Source organism: Equus asinus, chromosome 2 (assembly GCF_041296235.1).
Source record: "Equus asinus isolate D_3611 breed Donkey chromosome 2, EquAss-T2T_v2, whole genome shotgun sequence".
Lineage (NCBI taxonomy): Eukaryota > Metazoa > Chordata > Mammalia > Perissodactyla > Equidae > Equus > Equus asinus.
Genome location: NC_091791.1, coordinates 16,785,615 through 16,799,026, shown reverse-complemented (window position 1 = coordinate 16,799,026; position 13,412 = coordinate 16,785,615). Strand labels below are relative to the sequence as shown.

The 13,412-nt window shown below is 30.7% G+C and overlaps 1 protein-coding gene across 2 annotated transcripts in view; it reads left to right on the top strand.

The window, feature by feature from the left end:
* Positions 1–13,412, top strand: part of ATRNL1 (attractin like 1) — a 737,371-nt gene that overhangs the window by 154,796 nt on the left and 569,163 nt on the right. For both annotated transcript variants that reach the window (XM_014849275.3, XM_070482616.1), the window contains exons 11-15: positions 1,607–1,691; positions 2,948–3,156; positions 4,170–4,288; positions 7,927–8,059; positions 12,060–12,241. In XM_014849275.3, the coding sequence (XP_014704761.2) occupies positions 1,607–1,691; positions 2,948–3,156; positions 4,170–4,288; positions 7,927–8,059; positions 12,060–12,241 (728 nt within the window). The remainder of the gene's footprint in view (positions 1–1,606; positions 1,692–2,947; positions 3,157–4,169; positions 4,289–7,926; positions 8,060–12,059; positions 12,242–13,412) is intronic.

Here is a 13,412-nt window from a genome sequence, read left to right as displayed (position 1 = left end):
ATCTTTCAGAAACCTGTCAGTATGCTTTTATAATCTCAAACATTCATCAGTGTAACTTATAGAAAGACAAAGGCAATCAAATGGGCTTTAAGCAAATTGTTTAACCTCTCCTAGGTCTAATTTTTCATTTCTAACGTATGGTAATGCTATTTAATCAACTTCACTGGATTCCTATAAAGACCATTTAAGTTGTAGATGAAAATACTTTAGAAGTTTATAGTACTACACACATATAATGCACATTTCTTAAATGAACTCTAACATAAAATTGGCAGACTATTAATCCTATGCATAGGCCTCTGTGGTAGTACTTCACAAAATGTGATCTTCAGAGCGTTGGCCCTTGGAAATGTTAGTAAGTGTTATGTGAAAAGTGCTTCTGTGGATAAAAACATCGGGAAAACACTGTGTTAAGTAAAATTAGCCTTCTACACCTTTGTACTCTGTTTTTGAGAGTATTTAATAGGCAAATGTACTTTGTGAACTAAAGAGAGAGATTATATGAACTAAGGAATACCCTTTTGGCGGGTGGCATTTTGTTCCTTGGAATACGCTCTGGGAAATAGAACTCAAGATGTATTTTATTGCTTTCAGTCTTCTGGTTTCATTTTCTAAACCATAATTTTGGCTTTTGTAATTCCTTTCATCTTCATTAGCAGTAAATTGAATTAAAAACAAATTTATTATTTTTCACTGGTATTATAGAAATAATTACTTAAATAGGAAAGCAAGTGATTCACTAAAACTTTAACTTTTACAAGTAACTGTATTTTATTTTTTTTGTTCCAAAAGGGCTTCTAAGCTACCTAAAAATAAAATTAATTTGCTTTTAAAAGCTTGTTACATGTATGTGATTTTTTAGAAGACTTGCCTTTGGATATGACATGTCTAAGAAGATGCAATCTAAAACACTCTCCTGAGACTGTCCCTAGTTACTGGATACTGAATCATTTGACATTCCAAAATCTATGGCAGTATATCTGTCAATTTTGAGGCTATGTTGAAGTGATATACAGTTTTCTCTAACCATTCTTCTTTCCATCGTCTTTATATAGCTCATGAATTATTTAGGTTATTTATTCATTTGTTTGGTCTAATTTTTTGAAACAAATTATTCTCCTTTACATGAAATGAAAACTGTTCTTTTGAAATATCAGATCATTAAAGTGATTTAAATATTTCATTTTAATGTTTCTGTTTTAGGCATTCTTTCACTGGATGTTATATATCCCATTTAATTTTGTATGCATGTATGTAAAATTTGACTTAGTGATTTAACTTTCTAATAGGTTTGCCCAACATTTCATGTATTTTACTATATGAACCTTGATTTACTTAATAAAGATATGTCGTTACAATTATTCTCCAATATAAAGTACACCTAATTTCTTTCATTTCCTTTATTCTCATATACTTAAATATGTTTCTGCAGAAGTTATTTTTATTTCAAGAATAATGCTAGTTGAGTAACGATACTAAATTGTAGGTCATGGAAAGTTAATAAAAGGCCTCCTAATTTTAAGTATTGTATCTTTAATTTGGCCAATGATTGTTTTATCATATTTATCTTATTTCACTTTTTGCTTTGCTGTTTTCTGTATTCTAGCTTGTGATGAATGGAAAATATTACCAAAACCAAATCTTCATAGAGATGTCAACAGATTTGGACACTCTGCAGTTGTCATTAATGGGTAATAGAAATACATTTATCAGTCATATTATCCACATATTGTGTTATTCTTTTAAAAATTATTGTTTGTACTTAATGGCATTGGATTTTATGCGTCCCTCCTCTAATGTGGAATACGTTTTGGTTCATTAACCAAAACTTTCATTTTTTGTTTAAATATATTTAAGGGATTGGGGAATAATCAGAGGAAAGGTACTGAGAGAAAACTTCAGATACTTTTAAAAAGTCATCCTGCCTTCGTTCCCTTTTCCAGAGATTAGATAATGAGTGACTTCCTGAAGAAAAATCAAACTGAAATGATAGAAAGGCTAGGCTCATGTTTCTATCAAGGAGAAAGGAAAGTGGGAAGAATTAGATTCTCATTTTAGTTCTGTCATTAACTAAAATGCGTGATTTCTGACAATTCTCTCAACCTCTCTGGACTTTCCTAAACTTATGTCTGTTGGGAACTTGGAGTGGATGGTCATTAAGTTGCCTTCCTCTGAGTTAGTGTGGCTTTTCCATTTCTATAGTAAAAATTTGGTAATGTGGACTCAAATGACAATAAACAATATGCTAGCTCATTAATTAGCTTAAAATTTGTAATTCATAATGACATTTTGTAAGTTCATTCTAATACCACCTTATTCCAATTATGTAAAAATTCTCTAATATGATACTAAAAGCAGGTAGAAGTTAACCACAAAGAAACTGTAACTGACATCAGTTGGCTTTCAGAATAGTGATAAATGAAATCCAGAGTGTAAACGTAAAACCTCTAGGCTACTCTGTTGAACAGTTGTGTTTGGTTGATTTTTATTTTACTCTTTTTACGAAGTAAAAGATATTATTGAAGTGTTTTCTGATTGTCTCCACTTATTATATTAATCATGTTTTTAGAAATAAAAATTATGCTGTTTTTGAGAGCATATCAAACTTCTTTGGCACTGGTAGAATTAATTCAGTAATTATCTGGGCTTTTCTTTCCAAATTGAAAACTTTAAAATCTTTTTGATTATTTAACTCTTGGTCTTTTTATTTTATAAAAGGATAGTAAAACACTATAAGAAGAAGTCTGTATCTGTAATCTAAATTCTATGTCTATATTCAAAAATTGTGATCCTAGACAGCAATTCTAAAGTATATATTACTAAAAAAATTGTTTCCTACTTTGATAAAATAATGTAAAATATATATTTAAATTTATTTTTAAAACTAATTTGTTTGAGACTTTTTCTTCATATTGTTCCTTTAAGCTTCTTGTTTTGTTTCTAATAGGTCCATGTATATATTTGGAGGATTTTCTAGTGTGCTCCTTAATGATATCCTTGTATACAAGCCTCCAAACTGCAAAGCTTTCAGAGATGAAGAACTTTGTAAAAATGCTGGTCCAGGGATAAAATGTATTTGGAATAAAAATCACTGTGAATCTTGGGAATCTGGGAATATTAATAATATTCTTAGAGCAAAGTGCCCTCCTAAAACAGGTGAAGTTGTTTTTCTTTTTCATCTCTCTGGCACAGGACTTCTCTCCTTGGCTAGAAGTAGAAATACATTTTGCTTATAAGAATTACCTTAGTAGCTTTCAGAAGTTAAAGATTCATAATCCTTTAACATGGGAATTGTGTGTTTGAACTGAGTAGTGATTAAGAATTTAATATCTTTATTAGCTGTTTTTAGTTTTCTTTTTTGAATTTTGTCTGTAATATTATGTAACAATATTTTATATGTAGCACGGTCATATATAAAGATGAATTATTTTCTGATATAAGTAAAAAATGCTGTCAAATACATTCTTTCTAAGAAATACTGTGTGTGCTTCAAAGAAATAAAATGAAGTAATTTATCCTGCATTTGGTAGTTTTTTTTCCTTCCTGAATTATTGCCAAGCCAGATCATAAAGTTAAGAATTTTTCTGTAATTTTGATGACTAATGTTCTAGTTTAATATTTCTAATAAAATATTGAATAAATAAATCTAATATAAAAAATTGTGAGTAAATATGAATGATTTGGATAAAAATTTATCAGTTTTTTAAAATGGGTGGGGCTTTTATTCATTTTCAATGCTATAACTAATAAATGTATTTTCAAGCTTTGCTAATCCATAATAACTCAGATGTCTCCAAATATCTTTATGAACAATGATAAACAGTGAGTATTTGTTATGATGTTTTCAATTAGATGTATAGTAATACATTTGCTTAGTAAAAAACCTAGAAGTGTTTTACCCCCTCTATAATTTGTAAATTTTAAATTGCTGTAGGATTCTAGTAGACTGAATACATGAGATGAGGGTAGGAGGCATCCAAAAACCTGTTAAACTACAATTACACTACAAAGTTGACTTCACATTGAAGAACATATTTTAGTACCTAAGGTCATATTTTTGGTTTAAAAATGTCTTAGTGATTCTGAGACAGTTTTAAAAATGTGCGAATTAAGAAGTGTGACATTTTCCTTTTCTTCTCAATGTGTTCTATCTCCCAATTGTATTACAGCTACTTCCGATGACAGATGTTACAGATATGCAGATTGTGCCAGCTGTACTGCCAATACAAATGGGTGCCAATGGTGTGATGACAAGAAATGCATTTCAGCCAACAGTAACTGCAGTATGGTTAGTATTCATGGGTAAATGATGATGTCGTTAACCTTGCTGCTAGTATAATCATTAGCTTACCATGTAATAGCACTGTACAAAATAGCACTTTACACATCAAGATGTTTAGAAAATATGTAGGGAATCACTCCATTCTTGGTACATTATAAATTTAGTCTGTAGTTTGTGGCTCAAATTTGTCAGTCTAGATTCCATTTTGAATCCAGTGATTTTTACTTCTTTTCATGACTGAAACTGGGAAAATTCTTTCAAAATTGATTTTAAAATTAGACTGTAACTATAAACATTGTTTTCTGTGCTGATGGAAATAGGATTATACAGGTCAGTATTGAAATCATTTCTGTGGGATTCTGTCAGACATGCATTAATGGTTATGTGGTCTACTGTTTTGTTTACATAGTTTGGGTGTAAGTTCAACCTTAATGATTGACACTTGTAGTTTTCCTTTTATCTGTCCTTAGATCAGCGGTTCTCAACTGGAGGCAGTTTTGTGCCCAAAGGGACATTTGGCGATGTGTAGACATTTTTGGTTGTCCCAGCAATGGGGCTGCTACTCCCACCTAGGACGTAGAGGTGGGGGGTGCTGCTAAATATCCTACAATGCTTGAACAGCCTACTGTGAAAAATAGTTATCAGGTTCAAATGTCAATGATGATGATGTTGAGAAACTCTGCTTTAGGTAGACTATGGAAAAAAATTATAAAATTAATATTTATGGTACATGAAATAGATTAAGAACAGCAAAAATTAACCTTCTAAGTGGCTAGTATCAAAATGTCCCATGTGTTTTAGATGTCAAAAATTGAAAAAATAATTTTAAAAAGTATTGAAAACTATATGTGGCAGGATGAAAGATTCTTTTATTGGCTATAGCTTAAATAACCAAATAGTGTTCACTTAGATTTTCAACTGAATATAATATACATTATTTTTCTTTTTCTGAATTTTTATTAATCAACAAAAGTATCCACTTATTGTTTAAGATACCAGACAGAGGTAAAAGGTAAAGAAAAGGGAGTTTGAAAACTAATTAAAAAAGTTTTATTGTATCATCTAAAAATTTTCTCCGGTAGCCAATCATATTTAAGAATATTTGTTTTATGATTCTGTTCTAAAATATTCAAACCTTAAAATGGAGGAAAATTTTCAGTGTATTTGCTCATCAGATTGAATCCTTTAGCTTTCATACATATTATGTTGGTTTATATCTTACAGTGATATAAGTTGCTTTAATAACAATATATACTTCAATTTTATTTGTTTTAATGTTAGTATGACATGATTCAGCTTTGAAAATTTGAATTACTTTTTTATATTTGCATTAGTATTCATCTAATGGGAGTTATTTTAATGAGTACTGTGGAAATAGGAGTTAAGTAAAATAAAGCATGGGAATAAAGGACTGAAATAGAGAATGTTATTAGACAGAAATTTCAAGCAGATTTTATTTAAAGCTTTGTTGGATAACTCTAAGTTAATTTGTGTTTAGACATTTACACTAAGTGAAAATACACATATCTCAAGAGTTGTGTTATGTAAATTGCTGTCAAGTATTCATTTTATAAAATGGCCTTTTGCTTTATTTTATTTTTGATAACGATGTGTTAACAAGGAAAACACTGGGTGAGATAGGATAAGTGAGCAGATGATACTCACTTGTAATTTAGACTTTGATGTGATGTGTCTTTTAGACAGTTTTATCACACTGTCTGGTGATTAAGCTAAACCAAATGCTAATGGATACAGAAAGGTCTATGAGATTTTAGTGCAAATGATGTCTGTTGATATTCTATTTCATTATTTAGTCATATTTACTGCAGGTTACATATTTTGTGCTCTAATAGCTCAAAAAATCTGCTTACTTCTCACAGATTTTCATTTGAAATTTGCATCTAAATATATGAGTGAAGATCAGTAGAGTAATGTTTACTCTTCATAGTCTGTTTACTAATGTACATCTGGTTGTTTAGGCCAAAAAATACCACCATGTTTCAGAATAGCAGTCAGCTTTCTTCCATCATTGATTCAGTTGGTCCTGTGTGTGACTGAAATACAATTTCATCTGTTGTACTGGGTTCAAAATCAATAAATGACTATACTGTTCTTCATGAGGAGCAGCAGAGTTATTTGGGTGGTGGCTCTAATGATACCATTGTTGTTCTAAAGACTGGCACTGAGTTGCTTTTCTTTCTCTGATTCTAACATGTCGTTTAGCCATTCTCTTGTCATTTTTATAGGTTATTCTATTTATCAGATGATTCAAGTAAACATTTCTTTTCAGTTAGCTGACAAATGTTTGGAACTGTACTCTAAAGATCGTATAGAATAATACTAAGATTTATATGCTATATGAAAACAAAGTGAATCAGAAAAAATAACAGGAAGTTTGTATGTCTCTAATGAAATTGTGGTGTTTGAAAAAGAGTCATAAAATAATTTGAGGTTTAAAAAAACGTATCTTATGTGGTTTTTTCGAATGAATAAAGGTAAACATTAGTATCTTTGTACTTTTTATCTGTCATTGTATATGTAATTTGCTCTAAAGAAATTAACATCTCTTTGGAATGGAGGTGACTGCAATGCAGTTTATGTAGGAAAGTATAGTAGTTTATAAATAAATATTTGGTGGGTGACTTTTAAAGTATCCAAGATGACAGAAATTACTTCAGCCATTTTCATATGTGCGATAGTTGTAACTAAGTTTTATTGACTGAGAAGAAATATGTAGCTCCCTTACGTGAGACAGCCTGAGGTAAGCATTTATACCTCTAGAGAAAAAAAAGATTGAAGTGGGGCTCAGGCTCCAACATTAAGTCCATTATGGTTTTTTCTCAAAGAAGAGTTGAGCCCAAAATTTTAGTATTAATTTTTATGAGGTAGATTTTATCTTAGATATTGATAATATCATGTGAGATATCTGAAGCTTGCTGTATGGAGGCAACTACCACCAAAGTTCCTATGTTACCTGTTTTTTCTTTTTTGACCTTTAACCTTTAAACTCTGAGTGCTGGACTCAGTTGAAATATGATTATACTGTGTAGTAGGATTGATCAAAATGTACCTTCTGCAGGTTCTTTGTAGCCTACATAAAGGAAATGTGACAAATACATATGTGAGAAACATGAATTAACCAAAACCATTATTTAGTATCCATGGAAGTAAAATTAGTTTGAATTGTTGAGAAAATAATTTATCTTTTTAGATTGTATTGGATTTTGATAAAGCATCTCTTTAATTTTTTTATGTATCATTCTACTTCATCCTGGGGGTTTGCATGATAGTTTTGTTAGGACTAGAATTCTTTCACGTGATCATTAAGACAAATGACTTAACGTATTGGCTTTATTTATTGATTGAAAGCCTGTTATTAGATTCGATAGAAAAGATTTTTATTAGATAGTTTCTGTTTCAAATTTCATAATCTGTGCATTTTTTCAGTAAGTACACATTCTAATTCCAAGAACTGTAATTTAACTAGAGAAATGAATAAGAGACATTCTGTCTCAGTAAAACTTGATTTGGGGTTAGAAATCTGTATTTTAAAATTCACCAGGTCATTGATATATACACTGAAATTTAAGAATTGTTGCTATACAAAGGTGAAAAAGAACATGCTTTATCTTTTAACTTTCTAGTCTGTGAAAAACTACACCAAATGTCATGTAAGAAATGAGCAGATCTGTAACAAACTTACCAGCTGTAAAAGCTGTTCACTAAACTTGAATTGCCAGTGGGATCAACGACAGCAAGAATGCCAGGCTTTACCAGGTAAAGATTTCAATTTGGTAAATGAATTTTACAGTCCACAGATGAATACCATTATAGTAAAGAGTGTTTAGTAAGAACATTTCATTTTCTAAAATTAAATCAATAGCAAATGATCAATAATATTGAAGTAATAACAGCATTGTTTTTACAAGAAAAGTTTGTATGTTTGCTTCCAATTCTTTTAAGATGTTCATACTATTGGTTTGATCAGAATCCATTTCACTTTTAAAAAATTATATCTTAAAGACATAGAAAATAATAAGCATTCACACTAATATCCAGATTTAACAAATGTTAATATTTTGATGTATTTGATTTGTTTTTAAAGTACCCTTTATTTTTTAAATTCCAGGAACTGTTTTTACTGACTGACGGCTTTTTTATTATAAATTGTAACATTTATAATAAATATTACATTATTTAGTGAGAATCTAAGTTGTGCCAACCAGAGCAAAGCTCATTTTAGAAAGCAATTTTAGTTTAGTTTTTACAGTTAACACTCTTCTTAGTAGACCCTAAGTACTCCTCCTTTTAAATATAAAGGAGAAAATCAGAAAATTGAAAGGTAATGTGGAGATTAACCAGTTCCATCTTCTTGTTATACAGATGATCTGAGAAGTGCACTCGTTAAATGACTTGCTCAAAGTTGCATGGCTTATAAATGGCAAACGAAACTATTATCTGGACGTTTTACCTCTGTTCAATTTTTTGCCTCTCTCTATCCCATGGCTTTTTGTTTGTTTTTGAATTTTTCCTTAGAAAAATTTCTGAACCTATGTAACTCTAAAAAGTATTGGAAAATTCCTTCAGAGGATTTATGTCTTTCTTACAAGTTCGTGTAATAAAATAAAAATTAGATTGCCTTTAAAAGTCCCATTGAGGTATTTTATTCAAACTTTCAATTTTGTTTGTATACTGACCTTTATAGCTTTTATTTATTTATTTATTTTTTTGGTAAGTAAGATTCACCCTGAGCTAACACCTGTTGCCAGTCTTCCTCATTTGCTTGAGGAAGATTGTCTCTGAGCTAACATCTGTGCCCATCTTCCTCTGTTTTGTATGTGGGACACTGCCACAGCATGGCTTGATGGGTGGTGTCTGGGTCTGTGCTGAGGATCTGAACTCATGAACCCTGGGCTGCTGAAGTGGAGTGCATGAACTTGTGCCACCAGGCCGGCCACCTTTTAAAGCTTTTAAACAGTGATAACTTCATGTGTGTTCACCTCGAGAAAGTTAGAGAATATTAGAGCAGTAGGCAGGATTTGAGAAGCAATAGTGAGATGACATTCAACTTGAAAGTAATATTGATTTCTACGTGTTAAATTCTAAAATCAACATACAGGTCTGTAAAAATACTTACAAAATCTCTTTAAAAAGACAGAGAAAATCCTGGACCAAAATAAGATTTGACTGAAGGAATGAATGTATTTAAAGAAAATTTGCCTCAATAAGAAGGGAATTTGGTTGCCAGTGGAAGTTTGGAAAAATGATAGTGAAGTTAGATTTGGTAGTTCCCATCCACTCACTGCCCAGGAAAAAGTATTGGTTTGGTGTAAGGGCTCCACTTCTCCTGGGTGTCATTTTGGAGAATAATAAATATAGTACAATAAGTACAATAAAATATTATGTTATACACTAACCTTCCTTGTTCTGTGTTCTTATTTACTAAACAACCAACTGGGTAGATACAGTTTGTTTTCCATTCAGCTTGTCTCAAGAAAGTGATTGCTCTGAATGGAGGGCCCAGTCTATAGAGCAATTGCACTTTTCCATAAAAATTTATGAATTGCATTTTTTATTGCTGTCATATAAATTGGACAATTTGAGTTTATCTCACTAAACTTATTTAAAAAGTTAACTGTTATGCTTTTAACTCTAAAGCTGAGTATTGATCCTCAAGACTACAAAAGCCTAAAACAATCAAAACGTTTGATTCAGTGGTGTAATTTCGTGTAGTCTCAAAGGCCCCTGCATTTGTTTTCATTTGCGTGATTAGTCAACCAGGTATTTTTAATCTCATTTAAAAAAAAGGAAAAAAAAGGAGGCAGGCAGGAATAGTCTAAATCTTCCTTGATTCAGTAAGGTAAGAAAAAGCCAAAATTTAACAAAACTTTTGCACTGTTTCCTTAAAGGGATTTGGACTTTGGATTCCAGAAGACAAGGAATATTGCTATATGTGTAGCTAGAAAATGAAAACAAAGGTGTTTTAAACAATCTTTTTAAATGATAATTACAGTTTATTGAGGGATTTCTATGTCCCAGGCACTATTCATGGTACCCAATTTAGTAACATGGAAGTTATTAAAGAACAGCAGTCCCCTATTCCTGGACCCTGTCAGAGGGTCCATGAGGTCAGAAGTAATAATACTAAGATATTATTTGCTTTTTTAATTCTCATTCTCATGGGTTTTAATTTAATTCTCATGGGTTTACTATGGAGTTTTCCAAATGCTACATGATATGTGATTCCAATAGATTGAATGTAGAAGCAGGTATGAGAATACAGTTGTCTCGTATTAAACCAACATTAGATTTGCAAAAATGTAAAACAGTGCCACTCTTTTCACTATTTTGTTTTTTGTTTTGGAGACTATAATTTTAAAAAATAACATGTGCTATTTATTTTAAGTTGTAATGTTTCTCCCCACATGTTATTATGAAAGTTTTCAAAGTATAGAAAAATGGAAAGAATTGTAGAGAGGGCACCCAATACCCACACCCTAGATTCTGCAGTGAACATTTTGCTCTGCTTTCTCCCTGAAATTTCTGTCTATGCATCCCTCTGTTCATTCATCAATCGGTCTTAATTTTTTGATGCCAGGGGCCCAATTTGAATTGTTAGTTCCTCTCTCTCAGAGAGAGAATTTGACAGTACATCTCCTTCTGGCCAGTATATAGCATAAAGGGAGAAGACATCCCAGAAGCTGAAAGAGTGTGTTTGTAATGAATTTTTACATTATAATTTTAAATGAATAAGTAAATATATTTTAAAGGATCAGTTTTAATTTTTAATATGGTCAAAAGCAATAGATATAAAATGCATTAAAAAGATCTGTGGGGCCTTCAGTAATTTTTATGAGATAAAGGAGTCTTAAGACCAAAATGTTTGAGAATTTCTGCTTTAGAATAATTCTGTAAAGTTTGCACTAATGCATCTAAGGCCAAAAGGACAAGGTTCCCTGATATATTTAATGTGATGTAGAAACTAAATGTAGTCAAATTTTATGCATCAGTTTGTTAATGAAACACTGCTTTGTTAATTAGTGCACACTAGAGCATGATTTTATAATGTATCTATAAATCTGTGTTTTAGAAAATAGGCGCTGTTTTAAATTTAATTTGGATTCTTAGGATAAACCAATATTGCTGAATAGTGTATTTACACTTTAGAAAGAACTGCACAACTGTGTAAAAGTAAGCATTAGGAAGCAGAGATTATGGCTTCTTTACTAAACATAAATGAAATGAGACTTCTCTCCCCACTTATAATTAAAGAATCAAAGAACCAACTTATATCAAAATAGTACACCTGGGCTATGGAAATTAGATTTGGAGGATAATTAGCTACACTTGTAGAAATAGCTTTGAAATTGTTTTTGTTATATGCTGGTTATTTTTCTATTAAAGTGATCTTTTATTATGTAAATTTGACCCAGGGATGTAAATATAGTAATGATTTTACTTGTTTTGATACCATATGCCAACACACTAGATTTATACGAAAAACCTATTAAACAGTCAACACATTTTAACCTATGTTATAGAGCCATAGCTTATCCTGTGTCTAAGAATTAAAGAAAAAATTAGGCTCTTCTGTTCTCATTCTCCACCAAACTATTAGACAAATTTGGTGTAGCACATTATATTGATATATTTAAATGTTTTATTGTTAAAAATTGTTTAAACGGATGTAGAAGTTATATCTAGAATTCTGAAATAATTAAAAAATACACACGCTTTTTGATAATCTAAAATAAGGTATAATTTTTTTTTTGACTAGCTCATCTTTGTGGAGAAGGATGGAATCATATTGGGGATGCTTGTCTTAGAATCAATTCCAGTAGAGAAAGCTATGACAATGCAAAACTTTATTGCTATAATCTTAGTGGAAATCTTGCTTCATTAACAACCTCAAAAGAAGTAGAATTTGTTCTGGATGAAATACAGAAGTATACGCAACAGGTAACAACTATATTTGTTTATATTTTGGAAATATGTTGATAATCCTATAATCTTTGGCAATGATTCATTCTTTTTGTTTTTTAATACATTATTTTCACTAAATCTTGAAAGTAAAAGTGGAACTGACATCAAAAGTGAACTGTCAGAGGACTCATTCTGTATGTGTTTTTGGCAATAAGGTTTTTTAAATTACTCATCTTATGTTTTGCACAATAAGCCACTGCATTTTCTTACCAAGAAGTCATTTCATATAAGTAAAAACACTTAAATGCATGTGCATATAATTTAAGAATTTGTTTGAAATGTAATTACTTTGTAACTTAAGACATCCCTTATAATTAAAAAAGAAGACCAACACGTTGGCTGTATTTGCATGTGTGTGTATGTGTGTGTGTGTAATGTGAGTGGGGTTTTTGAATTATGCTATTTTTCTAGGTATAGATTTCCTTGAAATAATATAATAAAGGTTAGCAGGACTAAAACCTATTTCTAAAGTATGTGGAAGATGTTGGAAGATATAGCAGTTGGAAACAGTTTCAATTTTCTAGAGAGTTGTTTTATGGAAAATATTTCCATAGGAAATTGAATATCTCTTTGAAAATTGTATCAAAATATTTTCTAATAAATTTCTAAAGGAATTTACAATATTTCTTTTCCTTTTTTAAAAATAGTTCACCTGAACATAGTTTATTTAAAAAATTCAACACCATATTTTTTATATTGCCCAGCATTACTCACAGTTGTACTTCAAAAATCTACAGAATTTATTTTCTATTCCTGGGATGGTAAAATGTAGTCAACTCTGAAGAATAGATTGTACAAGACATTTGGAAATAATTTACTAAATCTGGTTTTGAATACCTTATTTAGTTCATATACTTACTTGAAATATACTATAATGTAAACTACCATAGCATCATAGCATATTTTTTGTATTTTGTTTCAAAAATAATATTAGAACTCAATGTAGATCACGTAAGTGATAAGGCTAAACAATGATAAATGCCGTCAATCTGAGGTTTGTGCTAGATTTGACCTAGTGTTTAAGATATACACACACAAATATGCACAGACGCCCTTTGGTAAATAATGCACAAAGTGGCACAATTTCCATGCAAATAATGGAGATGTGTCTACAATTCAGCTATTACCTTGAAAACTATATCAGCCA